Here is a 19137-nt window from a genome sequence, read left to right as displayed (position 1 = left end):
AGCCCGTCACTCAATCTGTGAACTCCCCGGCGAGCAAAAAACTCGCTCTGGGGGTTTGCACATGCCCGTGAGCGACTAGGCACACACAGACACCCCATTATCGGAGAACAGGTCTGAATCGTTCCATAAATTGGGAGTGTCTGGTATGTAAAGCCCGTTAATTTCAAAGTCAAGCCGACCACAATAACTCCGCCTCACTGAGCATGATGAAAATCCATAGTCCGTAAAATAGAGTATACAAAATAAAGCTGAAATGTTCTGTGATGCCGCCAGCGTGACAAGACCATCACCCCCCTAATACCAGAAGGCAGCAGCATTCTGTGCTCCACATAGACCTGGAGGGGGAAGAAATAACCGTACTCTTTACCTAGAACCGCGCCCACGATTTTGATCGTGGGCATCGATAGTAAAAAATCGCGGGCATCGCATGCACTAAAAATCGGGTGCGATGCGACCGACGCGATGCCCGCGATTTCCCATAGGGAACAATGTTAAATGTCTCAATTGACCCGATTTTCCTGTTCAATGCCTCAATTGACCCGATTTTTCCATAGGAAACAATGTTAAATGGCCCACAGAGGCCAAATAGGTACCCTGAAGTGTGAAATGGCCCCCACAATTGTTAACGCCACCCCACGATCAACAGGAACCCGAAGCGTGGCGAGCGCAGCGAGCCCGCGAGGGGCGGCAGTACGTGTCCTACGACCTTTTCATACCCCCACTATCCACGTCGGCGTGGAGTCGAGAATAGAAAGTGGCGAAGCGTGGCGAGCGCAGCGAGCCCTGCGAGGGGACGCGGATACCTGTGAAGCCCGCGAAGGGACGCGTTTAGCTGTGAAGGTATCCGCGTCTGCTCGCCACGCTTCGGGCTCGGTGGCTCGCTGCGCTCGCCACACTTTCTATTCTCAACTCCATGCCAACGTGGATAGTGGGGGTATGAAAAGGTCGTAGGACGCGCACCGCCGCCGCTCGCCATGCTTCGGGTTCACGTTGATCGTGGGGTGGCGTTAACAATTGTGGGGGCCATTTCACACTTCAGGGTGCCTATTTGGCCTCTGTGGGCCATTTAACATTGTTTCCTATGGAAAAATCGGGTCAATTGAGAAATTTAACATTGTTCCCTATGGGGAAATCGCGGGCATCGCGTCGGTCGCATCGCACCCGATTTTTTAGTGCATGCAATGCCCGCCCTTCTAGGTAAAGAGTACCGAAATAACTTGCACACATTTAAGCTGTGACCGTGAAGGCGTTGTTCATAGCAAACAACAGTCAGAAGTTCAGACAATGCTTTTATTACCGGGAGCTGGAAGATATGGCAGCTTTCTGGGCCAAGTGCAGCGTCATTATTCCGACCTCTCCTTCCGGCAGCATTATTTATACTTACAGGTGACAACGAGCTTTGTCCATTATCCATAACTCCCAACTTTGAGGAGGGGGGAGGAGGGACGCTAGTGCGCAGCCGAAAATTTTGGCAATGTGGCCATAGCGGGAAGGGGTCTGCTTAGCGAGTCACCCCCTAGGTATATTCAATAATTCTGACACAAGTTTTAATACAGTGGGGTGGGCACCACAATGCCACCGGGACTCAGGGGACCGTAAGCTCTGCGCAGCCAGCACCCATCATTTAAATGCATCAATTTGGGAATTTAAAATCAACAGCAAAGTAGGGCTCAGAATCTCTACATAGATCTATCTATAGAACATTCTCTCGTTATCCCTCTCTTCCATCCTAGAGTATCTGATAGGACAGGGAGGTCGGCGTGATCGCCAAAGCTTTGGGCACGGTGCGTCGCTATGCTTGGTGGGGATGCAGTTAAGATCCCGGCGGTCGGGATCCCGGCGTTCAGAATCCCGAGGCCGGAATCCCGACCGCCGAAATGCCGACACTTTCTCCCTCCTGGGTGTCCACGACACCCCTGGAGGAGAATAAATTAGTGTGCCGAGCGTAGCGAGGCACCGTTCCCGCTGCGTGGCGAGCGCAGCGAGCCCGCAAGGGGGGGCGATACACGTCCCCCCCTTGTCGGCATTTCGGCTGTCGGGATTCTGAACGCCGGGATCCCGACCGCCGGGATTCAATACTGAATCCGCTTGGTGCACTATTCTATTCTCCTTCCATGCCCTAGTGGATAGTAGGGCATAAAATACCAACTGTCATAATGCACCAGCCAATCAGCTGTGTTTGAAAAATGACAGTTGGAAGCTGATTGGCTACTGCATTATCACCTTCCACTTCATCACCACTTTATCAGTTTACAAGGCTTAATACATCTGCCCCAATGTGATGTGTGGCGGGATGTACCACATCTTGTCCTAAGGCTGAAGAACAAACTGTGTGTTCACAAATGGCGCAGATCCCGGTGGAGAGTCTAATGGTGTCTATGAGTGCTACGTGTTTCTTCCACCATTTCTGCACCCGCTGCAAATGTGGGGAAGTAAAGTTGATGACATAGAAATTGAGGATGCCACAGAATGAGGGAAATATTTGTGTAGCGGACACCATTAATGAGGATGTTGTTTTTGTTAGGCGCAGCGGCAGCAATATGCAGTCAGTTCATGAAATTTATTTAGCATCATTATAATAGTCTGTAAAATAATAACAAGCAGTCCAGTATCAGTTACCATCATTTGGGAACAGTACATACATTTTCCACTCTCAATACCCTAAACATCAACCTCATTAATTACTGGGTTAGTACTTAAAAAAATGTTCGGTGGGGGCCCAAACAAACCAAGCACTTCAGCCACAAAAACTGACAGTCCCTGATGCCGAAGTGCTTGGTTTGTTAAACTGTACATGATCTTTTTCACTCAAATATAACATAATGGTGGGTGATAGGGATCAAGGATAATTCTATCTTGCACCACTTTTCTTTCCATAACAGGCTTTTTTTTTTGTGGGGCATTGGAGACGCTTTTTTTTGCATAGACAAATATTTTTATTGGTCACTGCTCTAATACATTACTAATTGAAACACAGAAATAACTGCATTGTGTTTCTGCTGCTGCTCTGTCACTTTGTTAATCCATCCAGCCTTTGGTCAATATTCGTGAAGAATATCATAAACTGTAAGGCGTTCACGTTTGGTAGGAAACTTATGTTATTGAGGTCAATAATAATACTGAAGCAATTTTTTGCATAAAAGAAAAAAGAAATCCAAAACACGTAAGGACTTTGTAAAGCAAGAACCAACGACCCAAACAAAAAGATTAATCCAGATCCAAAACCAAAATAGGGGGGGGGGGGGGGGCAGTGTACATCTCTAACATCTATATTGTCTTTGGTTTCTCTTGTTAATACATTCCAGCTGGCGGAGTCTTCAGTTCCTATGTTTCAGCTCACGCGCCATCTGACACAGGGTGCAGGGACCACAGAACGTGAGACACACACAGTCATTGCAGATGGTTCCCTGTAATGCAAAATAAGACCGCTCAGAGTGTGAGAGAGAGACTGGTCAGAGCGTGTGAGAGAGAGAGACTGGTCGGAGCGTGTGAGAGAGAGACTGGTCGGAGCGTGTGAGAGAGAGACTGGTCAGAGGTGAGAGAGAGACTGGTCAGAGGTGTGTGAGAGAGAGACTGGTCAGAGCGTGTCAGAGAGAGACTGGCCAGAGCGTGTCAGAGAGAGACTGGCCAGAGCGTGTGAGAGAGAGACTGGTCAGAGCGTGTGAGAGAGAGACTGGTCAGAGTGTGTGAGAGAGAGACTGGTCAGAGGTGTGTGAGAGAGAGACTGGTCAGAGGTGAGAGAGAGACTGGTCGGAGCGTGTGAGAGAGAGACTGGTCGGAGCGTGTGAGAGAGAGACTGGTCGGAGCGTGTGAGAGAGAGACTGGTCGGAGCGTGTGAGAGAGAGACTGGTCGGAGCGTGTGAGAGAGAGACTGGTCGGAGCGTGTGAGAGAGAGACTGGTCGGAGCGTGTGAGAGAGAGACTGGTCGGAGCGTGTGAGAGAGAGACTGGTCGGAGCGTGTGAGAGAGAGACTGGTCGGAGCGTGTGAGTGAGAGACTGGTCAGAGCGTGTGAGAGAGAGACTGGTCAGAGCGTGTGAGAGAGAGACTGGTCGGAGCGTGTGAGTGAGAGACTGGTCGGAGCGTGTGAGTGAGAGACTGGTCAGAGGTGTGTGAGAGAGAGACTGGTCAGAGGTGTGTGAGAGAGAGACTGGTCAGAGGTGTGTGAGAGAGAGACTGGTCAGAGGTGTGTGAGAGAGAGACTGGTCAGAGGTGTGTGAGAGACTGTGCAGAGAGTGTGAGAGAGAGACTGTGCAGAGAGTGTGAGAGAGAGACTGTGCAGAGAGTGTGAGAGAGAGAGACTGGTCGGAGCGTGTGAGAGACTGTGCAGAGAGTGTGAGAGAGACTGGTCAGAGCGTGTGAGAGAGAGAGACTGGTCAGAGGTGTGTGAGAGACTGTGCAGAGAGTGTGAGAGAGAGACTGTGCAGAGAGTGTGAGAGAGAGAGACTGGTCGGAGCGTGTGAGAGAGAGAGACTGGTCGGAGCGTGTGAGAGAGAGAGACTGGTCAGAGCGTGTGTGACAGACTGTGCAGAGAGTGTGAGAGAGACTGTGCAGAGAGTGAGAGACTCTGTGCAGAGAGTGTGAGAGAGAGACTGGTCAGAGGTGTGTGAGAGAGACTGTGCAGAGAGTGTGAGAGAGAGAGAGACTGTGCAGAGAGTGTGAGAGAGAGAGACTGTGCAGAGAGTGTGAGAGAGACTGATCAGAGTGTGAGAGACTGTGCAGAGAGTGTGAGAGAGAGACTGTGCAGAGAGTGTGAGAGAGAGACTGGTCAGAGTGTGAGAGAGAGACTGGTCAGAGTGAGAGACTGGTCGGAGCGTGTGAGTGAGAGACTGGTCGGAGCGTGTGAGAGACTGGTCAGAGGTGTGTGAGAGAGAGACTGGTCAGAGGTGTGTGAGAGACTGTGCAGAGAGTGTGAGAGAGAGACTGTGCAGAGAGTGTGAGAGAGAGAGACTGGTCGGAGCGTGTGAGAGACTGTGCAGAGAGTGTGAGAGAGACTGGTCAGAGCGTGTGAGAGAGAGAGACTGGTCAGAGGTGTGTGAGAGACTGTGCAGAGAGTGTGAGAGAGAGACTGTGCAGAGAGTGTGAGAGAGAGACTGGTCGGAGCGTGTGAGAGAGAGAGACTGGTCGGAGCGTGTGAGAGAGAGAGACTGGTCAGAGCGTGTGTGACAGACTGTGCAGAGAGTGTGAGAGAGAGACTGTGCAGAGAGTGAGAGACTCTGTGCAGAGAGTGTGAGAGAGAGACTGGTCAGAGGTGTGTGAGAGAGACTGTGCAGAGAGTGTGAGAGAGAGAGACTGTGCAGAGAGTGTGAGAGAGAGAGACTGTGCAGAGAGTGTGAGAGAGAGAGAGACTGTGCAGAGAGTGTGAGAGACTGATCAGAGTGTGAGAGAGAGTCTGGTCAGAGTGTGAGAGACTCTGTGCAGAGAGTGTGAGAGAGAGACTGGTCAGAGTGTGAGAGAGAGACTGGCATACCTCCCAACTGTCACGATTCCGTCGGGACAGTCCCGATTTTCGGGTCCTGTCCCGACGTCCCACCCGCGGCAGGCATTGTCCCGCTGCGGGGGGTGGCAGTTGGGAGACCCCCCCAATCTAGTAGAATAGACGCTGTGCGCATGCGCACAGCGTCTATTCTCGTATGAAAATGAGGTCGCGGCTAATTAGCATAAGCCGTGCCCTCATTTGCATACGCCCCGCCCCCTTTTTGGGCGCTCGCGCGGCGAGTGTCCCTATTTCCTTCGGACAGAAGTTGGGAGGTATGGACTGGTCAGAGTGTGAGAGAGAGACTGGTCAGAGTGTGAGAGAGAGACTGGTCAGAGTGAGAGACTGGTCAGAGTGTGAGAGAGAGACTGGTCAGAGTGTGAGAGAGAGAGACAGGTCAGAGTGTGAGAGAGAGAGACAGGTCAGAGTGTGAGAGAGAGAGACTGTGCAGAGAGTGTGAGAGACTGTGCAGAGTGTGAGAGAGACTGTGCAGAGTGTGAGAGAGAGACTGTGCAGAGAGTGTGAGAGACTGTGCAGAGAGTGTGAGAGAGAGACTGTGCAGAGAGTGTGAGAGAGACTGATCAGAGTGTGAGAGACTGTGCAGAGAGTGTGAGAGAGAGACTGTGCAGAGAGTGTGAGAGAGAGACTGGTCAGAGTGTGAGAGAGAGACTGGTCAGAGTGAGAGACTGGTCGGAGCGTGTGAGTGAGAGACTGGTCGGAGCGTGTGAGAGACTGGTCAGAGGTGTGTGAGAGAGAGACTGGTCAGAGGTGTGTGAGAGACTGTGCAGAGAGTGTGAGAGAGAGACTGTGCAGAGAGTGTGAGAGAGAGAGACTGGTCGGAGCGTGTGAGAGACTGTGCAGAGAGTGTGAGAGAGACTGGTCAGAGCGTGTGAGAGAGAGAGACTGGTCAGAGGTGTGTGAGAGACTGTGCAGAGAGTGTGAGAGAGAGACTGTGCAGAGAGTGTGAGAGAGAGACTGGTCGGAGCGTGTGAGAGAGAGAGACTGGTCGGAGCGTGTGAGAGAGAGAGACTGGTCAGAGCGTGTGTGACAGACTGTGCAGAGAGTGTGAGAGAGAGACTGTGCAGAGAGAGAGAGAGACTGTGCAGAGAGTGAGAGACTCTGTGCAGAGAGTGTGAGAGAGAGACTGGTCAGAGGTGTGTGAGAGAGACTGTGCAGAGAGTGTGAGAGAGAGAGACTGTGCAGAGAGTGTGAGAGAGAGAGACTGTGCAGAGAGTGTGAGAGAGAGAGAGACTGTGCAGAGAGTGTGAGAGACTGATCAGAGTGTGAGAGAGAGTCTGGTCAGAGTGTGAGAGACTCTGTGCAGAGAGTGTGAGAGAGAGACTGGTCAGAGTGTGAGAGAGAGACTGGCATACCTCCCAACTGTCACGATTCCGTCGGGACAGTCCCGATTTTCGGGTCCTGTCCCGACGTCCCACCCGCGGCAGGCATTGTCCCGCTGCGGGGGGTGGCAGTTGGGAGACCCCCCCAATCTAGTAGAATAGACGCTGTGCGCATGCGCACAGCGTCTATTCTCGTATGAAAATGAGGTCGCGGCTAATTAGCATAAGCCGCGCCCTCATTTGCATACGCCCCGCCCCTTTTTGGGCGCTCGCGCGGCGAGTGTCCCTATTTCCTTCGGACAGAAGTTGGGAGGTATGGACTGGTCAGAGTGTGAGAGAGAGACTGGTCAGAGTGTGAGAGAGAGACTGGTCAGAGTGAGAGACTGGTCAGAGTGTGAGAGAGAGACTGGTCAGAGTGTGAGAGAGAGAGACAGGTCAGAGTGTGAGAGAGAGAGACAGGTCAGAGTGTGAGAGAGAGAGACTGTGCAGAGAGTGTGAGAGACTGTGCAGAGAGTGTGAGAGAGAGACTGTGCAGAGAGTGTGAGAGACTGTGCAGAGAGTGTGAGAGAGAGACTGTGCAGAGAGTGAGAGAGACTGTGCAGAGTGTGAGAGAGACTGTGCAGAGTGTGAGAGAGACTGTGCAGAGAGTGTGAGAGACTGTGCAGAGAGTGTGAGAGAGAGACTGTGCAGAGAGTGTGAGAGAGAGACTGTGCAGAGAGTGTGAGAGAGAGACTGGTCAGAGTGTGAGAGAGAGACTGGTCAGAGTGTGAGAGACTCTGTGCAGAGAGTGTGAGAGACTAGTCAGAGTGTGAGAGAGAGAGAGACTGTGCAGAGAGTGAGAGAGACTGGTCAGAGTGTGAGAGAGACTGTGCAGAGAGAGAGAGACTGGTCAGAGTGTGAGAGAGAGACTGTGCAGAGAGTGAGAGACTGGTCAGAGTGTGAGAGAGACTGTGCAGAGAGAGAGAGACTGGTCAGAGTGTGAGAGAGAGACTGTGCAGAGAGTGAGAGACTGGTCAGAGTGTGAGAGAGAGACTGTGCAGAGAGTGAGAGAGACTGGTCAGAGTGTGAGAGATTACTTTGAATTTCAGGACCTGGACTAGGCACTCGGAACGGCCTCCCAATAAAGGGGCGGAGCCACACAGAACCCTGTATACATCACTGTGGGGACTTGTCAGCATTTCACCGGTGTTCGCATGAAATTGCTGGGCTAATGCGGGCGTGACGCGGGTGCGGGCAGTGGGCAGCTGACGCCCTCTTCCCGTACAGGCAGCACACAGATCTCAGACACCAGAGAGTGTCTTAGTTTTGCGTGCACCTTATAAATCATTTGATGGTCGCCGACCATCGAATGATTTATACTAACCATCCATTCGCAGCTGTGCGGGGGAACTTGGCGAGTGAAGGGGGCAGGCGGCCGTCATCCACACGCAACGCTGCAAATTTCACAACACTGCGTGTGGACAAGGATAACCTCCATATTCTGCAGCGCTTCACAGAGAATATTTGAGTTAAGCCCATGATGGGTACTGACAAGGATGTGGTTATTGTATACAAAGGGCCTGATTCAGATTGGTTCAGTCCCCAGCGTATTTGCGCCAGGGATAGATGGTGGGCACAGAAAAATGCTGACATCAGTGATCGCCCCCCCCCGCCAATCATTCATTCAATGGTTGGCGACCATTGTATAATTTTTCGCCCGTACGCAAATGGATGCGTCGGCGTACACATCCATTTGTGTGGCGGCGGGATGCAGATTCCTTAATCATCCCCAAAGTATGAGGGAAACAAAGATACGAGCAGTGGCGGCTCCAGAGATCAGGCTTCACCACAGTTCAAAATTCAAATTGTGGAGAAACACCAACAACCAGTGAGTCCATTTGGAATGGCAGTTAGGGACTGTTGCTGTGCCTCCCCTATTTGAATGTTGAACTGTGTTGCAGCCGCTCCTCTGGATATGAGTCAGTCGGAGAAAGGGTCCAATGGCTGTCAAATTCAAAACCATGTAATTATAAAGGTTTCTCGGGGAGGAAGCAGGAAAACAGCGGCCAAGACTGTGTTTTATTATGAACGTCATTAGCTTTACAACATAATTACCTGGATGTGGTATCGTTCTCTCATGCCTGTACGCATGGCGAGCACAGCGCCCCCTACCACCGGCAGGCAGCAGCACTCTCCATAGTCTGAGGCCACTTTGCAAGCCAAAATACATGGTACAAATGCTCCACATAAGCCTGTCGGAGGGAAAAACATTGTGCGTAAGTACAGGTAGTTATGGTGCCTAGCAATGGTGTAAGTTCATTCAAGTTGCCCGGAGGCAAGATAACTATTGGTGCCCCCCCCCCCCCAAATAGCTCAATCAGTAAGGTATCTGTCTCCAGTAAGGTCATGGGATCTAATACAGGGTGTGATACTTGCAAAAATGATGCTAGAAGGATGAGTCAGCCACATTAGCAATATCAACTGCTTTCAATTAACTGATTCAAACGTGATGGGGAGGAGAGGTGCCCCCGTGGGAGCAGGAGCCCGGCGGCAGATGACTCCATTGCCTCCCAGAGTTCTGCCTTTGGTGCCTAGAACATGAACACTTATGAACATGTGATAGAGAGGAATCCTATGAGACTATCTGGCTTCATTTATAGATGGTAATACATTGATTATGTAGATGAGAGTTACATATTTGTAGGGGGTTCTGGATTATATATAGACACTGGGCGGTATTCAATGCTGCCGGTGAGGGAGTTTGTGCGGGCAGGAAATAACTGAAGGCTTAAGCTGGGAATTCCAGACCAATGGAGGAGCAGCCATTGGCTGAACAGATCAGCTGAGTCAGATCAGGCTCAGATTGGTCACTGGCCGATCAGATGACCGAAGCAAGATGGCGGCACCCATACCCAGGAGCTGACGGAGAAGACGTCAGATAGGAGAACTGGCGTGCCCCGACGGGTAAGTATCAGCACTTCTGTTGCGCACTCTGCATGGCCGTGACAGGATTTTCTCTCTTCTTTTGCTTGGTTTACCTTCCCCGTGGACTATGATTGGGAATAGTGACCCGCAGTATTAGCGGATCGGGGCACCTCACTCAAAGCATGGTGAGTGAAGCGAACCCCTGAGGGTCTACATCATTAATAATTGTGGTCACAGGTGATGAAACATGCAAAATTACACCAAAATACATTAACAAAAACATGCATTGATCTTTTTGTGTCAATTTTTGACCACTCTGACCTGCTGTACTGTCTACTTTTACCTGTCCATACAGCAGAGGAGAACAAGTATACCTGTATACCATTAACTTAAATGTCTAATTCTTGCCAATTATATACAAAAGAGGGGTTTTCTTTATTTCCTAAAATTCATGAAATACAATTAGTCCTGGTGCAATAGCCCACTCCATGTGCTTTTACCTGTCGACCCTGTTGAAGTTGCCTACCCTCCTGCATTCTGCAGGAGACTCCTTGAAATAGCAGCAATCTCCCTCTCTCCCTGATTAGTCTAGCAATCTCCCTCATGTCACCAAGCCCACATTACACTGTTACACCATAGTTACCTCCCATTCTGCAGGAGACTCCCTGACATAGCAGCAATCTTCCTCATTAGTCTAGCAATCTACCTCTTTCCCTCATTAGTCTAGCAATCTCCCTCATGTCACCTAACCACATTACACGGTTATATTTTGGGGAAAAATAAGGAAAGAGAAATAGATACATTTACATTGAATCATCAGCACCATTTCCTAGCATTGGTGATGATCCCTCTGGCTACATGCATTTCTTGTGGCCATTTATACGGAACCACGTGTAAAACACAATAGATGAACAATCCCTGACACGTATCAGTGACTTTCCTTTAGCAAGTATAGTATCCCTTACTGTTCTAACTGCTTTGGGGGATCAGCTGCCTTTTGGATATAAGTCATTTTCAAAGATTCCTCTTAGATACAGCAGTACACACCCACGCTTCTAGGTCTCTCCATATATGGAACTAGACCCACCCTTTGGGGGGAGCTTGACACCCCCCTCAATGGGGCGCTGCGCAAAATTTTACTACCAACTATAATCTCCCTGAAACTAGTTTTCAAAGTAGGCAAGTATTCTGTTGACCCTAATGCATTTCGAGCATATGGGGTCGACCTATTGACTGTCTTATAACTGTATATCGCTTATAGTACACCCTATTTGTATATGACTGTTGGTATATATGTTATGCCTCCATATGTAACTTGTCACATGTTCTGTATGTGAGAAGGTTCCAGTTCGTACTTACAGATGCCTACATCGTTACAACAGTCTGTGACCTCAGAATTCCACTGGGATGTGTTGGAAGTGGTAGTGGTATACACTTGGACCACTTGTTCCGTGTTGACTGGGAATGTCAGTGGGATCTGCAGAAAGAAAGGAACATTGATGAGCTACTTAGGCTGTTGGGAAAATTGTACAATATAGAGATTTATCATTCATCAGCTGACCATACATCTACAGATCGATTGTCAGATTGGGTTGGTTGGAACAAAATCCTGGTAGTGGATGACAGCAGATGACAGTTGACCATTTGCTTTGAAATGTTGTAAAACTGCCAAAAGCTGTCACGCAGATATTACCAGGTTTTTGTTCCAATCTGACAATCGATCTGTAGATGTGTGGGCCCATTACATTTTACAAGCCATGAGTCACTGCAGCTGCCAACATCACTTGCATATTAGTGCTTTCTCCAAAGCCTAATATTCAATCTCACCGCGCAATCATTTATTGGATAGAATTAGACTAATTCCATCACATGTAGGAAAAGTGCGCAGCACATTCTTAAGCAGGGCCGGATTATAATGGAGGCACAAGGGGTCAGTGCCCCTGGGCCCCCCACTAGCTAGGGGCCCCCTGTGGTTGGCATGTATTTTTTTTTTTTTTTTAGCTGAAGGTTTTGTGCATTGGAGTGGGGTAGTGCTGCAGCTTCACCTATCTGCCAATGTGACAATGATTAATGGTGCTGAGCATCGGGAGCCAAGGCACACTGATTGCACAAGTGTGCAGTGCATTACTGGGAGTTGACTAGGCCCATGGCACTTTACACAAGAGGGCAGAGGATGAGAGGTTTGTGCTGAGCTCTAATTGGTGGAGCTCATTACATGCCCATGGAGAACAGCAGCAGCAGCAGCTTAGTCATGGGAGGGTTTTTAATCAAAGGCAGCACTAGGACTGTGAGGTCTCCTACAGAGTAAGGTGCAGAGGGACAAACATAGGCTTTTCATATGGTATGTATATGTATATATATATATATATATATATATATATATATATATATATATATATATATATGTGCAGTTACCCATTGACCAAGTTTATACTGCCTTTACTCTGTGTTTTGACAGTGTAATATACTCCCCTGCAGTGTGCGGCCAGTAATGACAAGTGCAAGGGGGCCCCCCTGGCTAAAGTACCCCGGGCCCCCCGAAGGCTTAATCTGGCACTGTTCTTAAGGGGAATTTACTAAAGCTTCTGTACATGAAAAAAGGTGATATTGAATAGCAGCCAATCACATGCCTCCCAACTTTTTAATCCCGTTGAACTGGGCGCTTGCCGAAAAAGGGGCGTAGCCTCTGCTGAAGGGGCATGGCCTCACGGGGATGCCGCCTCCGCAAGCCATGCCCACTTTTTTGTCACTGTGGGAGCATGGCCAACACTATGTAAGCTGCTCGTCATGCCCCCAAAAACAGTTGGGAGGCATGCAATGAGATTCTGTCCATTATTTTCTAGAAAAAGATAGACAGAATCTGATTGGTCGCTTTGGCAACATTACTTTTTTTTTTATTGTGGAAGCTTTATTAAATTGACCTCTTACTGTTCATCTGAATCACACTGCAATGTAGACGCGACATCCCATCTCTGATAAATGACTTGGTAGCAGTAATGAGTCCTCAGACATCTTTGCACAATAGATTTAGGGCCTGATTCTGTTAATTTTCAAAAGCAAATTCCTTTTCAAATTCACAAAACCATGCTGCACTGCAGTTGGGGCAGATGTAACATGTGCAGAGAGAGTTAGATTTGGGTGGGGTTTTACTTCAAACTGATATCTATATTGCAGTGTAAAAATAAAGCAGCCAGTATTTACACTGCACAGAACAAAATAACCCGGCCAAATCTAACGCTCCCTACACATCTGCCCTACCTGCAGTGCAGTATGGTATTGTCCATTAGAGAGAGAATTTGCTTTTGCAAGTGAACCAGAATCAGGCCGTTAATATATTAGAGGACAATGCGGACGTGAACAAGCTCCTGTCAGTGCATTTGGCGAGCAGAGGGTTAACAACAAGCTCTACACCCCTAAATTCCTACCTGTGTACACAGACAGAATCTCAGTCTCTGACTGCAAACGTTTGAGTAAATATTGTAGTACAAGCAAGGATAGCTCAGCTACAATATCGCCCCAATCCCACCCACGCAATCCCCAACCCCCCGAAACATCACTAGCCCTCGTCTTCTGCATGCCATTCGTATGGGAGCTGCGATGAGAAATCATTTTTCTAAGTATAAGAGAACCATGCAAGGAACATAGCGATAGTATACAATAAAATAGGCAACAAGAACGTGATAAAGGGGAGAGTGATAAACAACCAGCCAATCAGCTCCTACCTCTCATTTTTCAAACCCTGCCTGTAACATGACAGGTATAAACTGATTGGCTGCCTGTTTATCACTTAATCAACTTTGACACTTGATACATCTGGCCCTTACGAATATTCTAACCTTTCTGTGGGTGCAAGCGTTGGGAACAGGGGGCAAGATGTAATAGAAATGTATGTGTTCTTATCAGTCCTATTAGTATTCCCTGCGTGTACACCACATTGCACCCAAGAGCTGACACTTACCTGTACTTCAGCCATGTCTCCGAGTGAAGAAGGAGCTGTATGAGAAATCACTAGGAGAATTGACTTATCTACAGTAGGTGGCTACAGAGAGAGACACTGGGCGGATTCAGGAGGTACACATGTGAACACAGCTTACCATCCCCATCAATCAGACCCACTCCCAATTCCTGCCTCATTACACACCTGTCACTCATCCTGCTATACACCTGTCACCCCTCACATATACACCTGCACTCACCTCCTATTCCCCACTCCTTCTGCCTTTGCTGCTTACAGGAAATCATATAAATACTGTATGCTTTATTGGTCATCAGCAGATGTTGCTGTCAATGATATACTCATATGTCGTGCCTACAACATTCTAAGGGGCCCATTTACCAAGGATTGCATTTACAATGCAATCTGGGTGGAATATTTTACCGCCCAGGATCACATTGTAAAATGCGATCCTATCACCTGAATGTATCACACTAAAGGTGCATACACACGGGGCAATATGATCGCTGGCAATATATTGCTAGCAATATATTGCTCAGCAATCATATTGCCCCGTGTCCCGTTTTCATCTGCGACCAGAGATGGTCGCAGATGAAAATTTAAACACTGCTGAGTGAAGAGGCAGGGGATGTCGCTGGTCGAAGGAGCATGTTCCTCCAACCAGCGACCATTCAGGGGCTGAAAACGGGAGCGCGCATTTATCGCTGGTGCACACTCCAATCACTGGCAATATGGTCGCTCAGCGACCATATTTCCAGCGATTTCAGCCCCTATCGCCCCCGTGTGTACACAGCTTTATAATAATAATGTTATTTAACAATAATAATAATGTTATTTATATAGCAATTTTCTCGGTACTTGTGTATTATCTGGGCGCCCAACTTTTGGTCGCATCGCATAGCATGGCATGGCATCGCATGCCATATAGTGGCATGCGATGCGATGAGATAACGATTTGTAATTGTACAGGCCCTATTTTTAATTGTACAGGGTCCCTGATGGGTTACTATATTAAATGAACCCCCATTGTTAACGCCACCCCCACTATCAACGCCAACCCAAAGCGTGGTGAGCGCAGCGAGCCTGCAAGGGGCGGCGGTACGCGTCCTCTGACCTTTTCATACCCCCACTATCCACGTCGGCGTGGAGTTGATTTTATATAGTGCAGCGAGCCACCGAGCCCGAAGCGTGGCGAGGGGACGCATAATACGAGAAAGAAGCGTGGCGAGGGGACACGGATTACTTTACATGTATTCCACGTCCCCTCGCCACGCTTCGGGCTCGGTGGCTCGCTGCGTTCGCTAAACTATATAAAATCAACTCCACGCCAATGTGGATAGTGGGGGTTTGAAATGTCGGAGGACGCTTACCGCCGCCGCTCGCCACACTTCGGGATGGCGTGGATAGTGGCCTGGTTGTGGGCCTGGCAGACACATTTGTGGCACCCTGGAGTGGGTCCCCCTCAGCAGGCCATGTATCACTAGCCCCACTGCAGAGAGGGGGTTAATCACCCTCCCCATCTCTGCAGGCGCGAAGGGACTGGAGGTGGTACCTACCGGAGGAGACAGACAGAGGAGGCCACGGGATAAAGGGGAAGCGAGTGGCCGGAAGCAGAAGGGGTCAAGGGTGACGGAGAGGCGCATGAGGGGACAGCATGCAGGGTCAGGGAGGAGGAACAGGCGGCAAGAGGAGGCGTCCCCGGCGTTGTCTATCCCTGCGGGGGCAGGCTATTCTCGGCGCCGGCTGATCAGCACACCTGGAGCAGAGAAGAGACAGCGGGCAGCTGCAGGAGAGGGACCCGGCACAAGTGCGGCAGACAGATCCGTCGCACACTGCAGGTCTCACCAGCACCCGGGTGTCAGCAGAGAACGGACTGCAGGCAGCCACAGGACGAGACCCGGCACCCCGCTCAGACAGACCCGCCATCACCAGCGATACTAGCCGCCCTGAGGAGAAGGGGCAGGCTGTCTGTGGGAAGCCGCGGGCAGCAGGACCATCATTCATGTGCACGGACCGAGTGTAAGACTCAGATACAGGTCAATAAGTGGGTACCGGTACCCTTTGGTCATATTATGCGATGTTTTATCTATGCTCTGTTATCTATTTATGTGAGTTAGAGAGGGGTCCCACAAGAGACCTAAGGTATGCTGAGATGCTGGTGCATGTTAAAATGTTATAAAGGTAGCATGTAGATACACGATCTTGTTTAGGTTTGCGCTTAGTATTGTCTGAAATAATGGTAGGGTTGATCCCGCAGTAACGGTAACATTGCTGATCTGGAGTTGTTATAGTTGTCTTTTTTTTTCCCAATGGCAAGCAATAAAACTAAACTCATCAAATTGCACCTGCGTCTTTAAATCTGTGCTTCAGTGTTGCTTCCCAATCCCCTGGAGTCTAAACCCTGGCTGGACCCATGACCTTCACACTTGGCGTCATACCAAACAGGATCCGGGTCAGGTTGGGAAGACAACCGAGACAGAAACATGGAGCAACCACCAGCGCAACTACCAGCACCAACAGGAGAAGTGGCACCGGCAGGGCCGGTGCTAGGGGGTTCGGCGCCCTCCTGCAAACTATAAATTTGCGCCCACCCAAGCTTTACAAAGGGACAGCGCAGACCAAAAGAAAAATGTGTGATCTCTCAAGGAAGGGGAATGGCCACACAATAATACTCCCACTCCAAATTACACCACATAGTAGCACAATATTATTCACCTTACACAGCTGTAACTAGCCATTTTGGTGCCATGAGTTAAAAAAAAAGGGAGAGTTTGCGCCGTAGGAGCGTGCAAAAATGTAGGAGCGTAGCTTTATGGGGAATGGGCATCGTCACATAAAAGTACCATTTACACTGTAATCCCCGTAACACATTATGCTTCACACCATAATGCAAATTATACATTATGTCACACATCATGATGCCCCTTACACAATATGCAGCACACCATAATGCCCATTACACATTATGCCACACACCGTAATTCTCCTTACAAAATATGCCATGCACCATAATGCCCATATGATATTGACACACATTATGCTACACATAATGCTCCGAATACTCCTGGATATACCCACATTTGAAGGGCTGCTTATTCAGAACGCCCACACCAGTTGCCAAAAGTAGTTGCTCTGCTTATACGTAGTGCTCACACCAGTTGCCAACATTAGTAGCACTGTGTAACCATATGCCCACACCAGTTGCCGACATTGGAATCGGTACATCTGTCAGAATAAACTTAGGTCTACAGTCATTAGGCCGACCCCACTAGGTTGACTGGCAGGAAGGTCGACCTGATTTAAGGTCGACATGGGCCAAGGTCGACATGGCTTAAGGTCGAATTTGCATAAAGGTCGACATGAGGAAGGTCGACTGGTCATAAGGTCGACATGGGTTTTTCACTGTTTTCCGATCCGAATGTCGACACAGTTGGCAATGAGAATCGGACCCTCGCATCGCTCCCTTCGCTCGCGATGCTTCGGGCACGGTGGCTCGCTTCGCTCGCCACAACTTTAATAACCTCCTCCACGCCCTAGTGGATGGTAGGGCATGAAATACCGCCTGTCGGCACATGTCAGCTCAAAAAACAGTGAAAAACCCCATGTCGACCTTATGACCAGTCGACCTTCCTCATGTCTACATTTATGCAAATTCGACCTTAAGTCATGTCAACCTTGGCCCATGTCGACCTTAAGTCAGGTCGACCTTCCTGCCAGTCGACCTAGTGGGGTCGACCTAATGACTGTAGACCTAAGTTCATTCTAATAGATGACCGCTTCCCCCGACATTAGTAGCACTGTAAGTAAGTAGAATTTATATTGCGCACTTTCTCCAACAGGACTCAAGGCGCTACTGTGTAATGTTAAAGTCGAGTTGCATACACGCCATTTTAGGATAGTATGGCCGCCATTTTGGTTCGCAGAGTTGCGCAAATAAAGTTTCCATACCCGAGTCTGTGTGACAAAGTGGACCAGAAGCGTAGCCATACTATCACACATAAATTCATAAGAACATACTGACACTAAATAAAATATAGTTAAAGGTTTAGAACGCCACACATAGCTTAGTTAGCATTTGCATACATCCGTCTGTATCATGTTTAGTACCGATATGTTCCGTTTCATATGCGCAGTATTCCGGTCATTGCGAATATTTCGCAATACATACGGTCCGATAGTTATGGACAAAATCCATATTCCTAAGACAGTTTCTGTTGAAAAGTATATAACAAAGGAATCTATTAAAACCGGTTCTGACTGCTATTTACAATCCCTGACGACGATACTAAAAAACAAAGGACTCCAAAAGTTCACTCCCCTGCACCTATTCAAACCAGGTGCATCATCTTACCCCCAATCACAGTGGACCTGACATACGATCTCTGACCAATAGGAATGGCCTTTGACCTCCCACTTCTGACCCTATAAGATAGGTGACCCAGGGCGGCCTCGGTCACTTCGGCACATTTTCCTTTCCCTGACCTTTGACCGGACTATGTTCAAACCTGAACATAGTGAGCTCCGACCGGACTGCGCTGCGCTATTTCCCCTGAAGGTAACATTCGTATTCCCCTTTTATGTGATGTGGCTGATTATGATTGTGTCCTGTATCTGTATTTTCTTCCCCTAGTAGAGCCTGTTTATTGTATTCATTGTTAGTCTATTGTATCACTTGTTATACCTGTATTTTCTATTCCTGTAACCCCCTTTTGTCCATTAGGGACTTAAATACATCTCTTTACGGAGTTCTTATCTCCTTACTTTAATACTGTGGTTGTGTCTGTTTATTCGCATTCAGCGATAAGGTATATAACGGACACTGTCCTTAAAGGTGTATTCGCAGATTACTGCGAAAGGATCTCTTAATAAGGTATTGGTTCTGTTGTGTATAATACACAATAAAGGTACGCTACGCTGCGCTACGTTTTGTTCGCACGTAGCTAGGTATAAAGGGTACGCAGGTTACGGACATAATACGTAACCTGCGCTTTTCACTTATTGTTTCTTTGGTCATATTTAATCGCCATTAACAATTGGGGGCTCGTCCGGGATTTTTCACATTCTGGAGCTCAGTACCAGGCGCGCGGCTTGACCTATACCAGCAAAAGGGTGGAAGTATTTAGTATCCATTGCTGGATAGGCCAGGTCCGCAGCAGTGCGGGGCTCAAGAAGTGCTAGCGTTGAACCCGAAGTACAATAAGTGAAACATAAAGCCACGTGTTTTAAAGTATATATTAAGTGTTTAGTAAACTGTACTTCTGCCTGCCACAAGTAGTTTAACGGGGTATAGTGTCTTGAGTTGCTTGTTTATTACAGTATATGTGCCACGTGCGATAAAGCTCGCACACGTGGAGACAAAGGCCTGTGTTTTATTATAGTACATAGAGGATCCTCTCTGTGCAAAACTATAACTTTTAGTGTTAGTTACTGCAGGGCCAGGGACTCCGCCACGTGGCGATAAGTT

General features: G+C 48.7%; 1 protein-coding gene across 1 annotated transcript; it reads right to left on the bottom strand.

Annotated features, from left to right (window-relative positions):
• Positions 1–2306: 2306 nt before the first annotated feature.
• On the bottom strand, positions 2307–13845 carry LOC146041759 (cornifelin homolog). Its single transcript, XM_083161661.1, has 4 exons — positions 13677–13845; positions 11078–11195; positions 8909–9045; positions 2307–3407 (listed from the first exon to the last, which is right to left on the bottom strand). Exons 1-4 carry the CDS (start codon positions 13689–13691, stop codon positions 3318–3320), a joined length of 360 nt encoding a protein of 119 aa, XP_083017787.1. The 5' UTR covers positions 13692–13845; the 3' UTR covers positions 2307–3317.
• Positions 13846–19137: the final 5292 nt, after the last annotated feature.

This window comes from Crinia signifera, chromosome 19, assembly GCF_055691185.1.
Source record: "Crinia signifera chromosome 19, ASM5569118v1, whole genome shotgun sequence".
Taxonomy (NCBI): Eukaryota; Metazoa; Chordata; class Amphibia; order Anura; family Myobatrachidae; genus Crinia; species Crinia signifera.
Note: the sequence above shows the minus strand (reverse complement) of the source record. Positions and strands in the feature narration are given on the sequence as shown.

What these genes read in the sequence shown, in the direction of transcription:
- LOC146041759 (XM_083161661.1), bottom strand. An exon ending in TTGTAACGATGTAGGCATCT is followed by an intron (nt 9,046 to 11,077) that starts GTAAGTACGAAC and finishes TCCCTCCGACAG; the next exon opens with GCTTATGTGGAGCATTTGTA. An exon ending in GAGAACGATACCACATCCAG is followed by an intron (nt 3,408 to 8,908) that starts GTAATTATGTTG and finishes TTTGCATTACAG; the next exon opens with GGAACCATCTGCAATGACTG.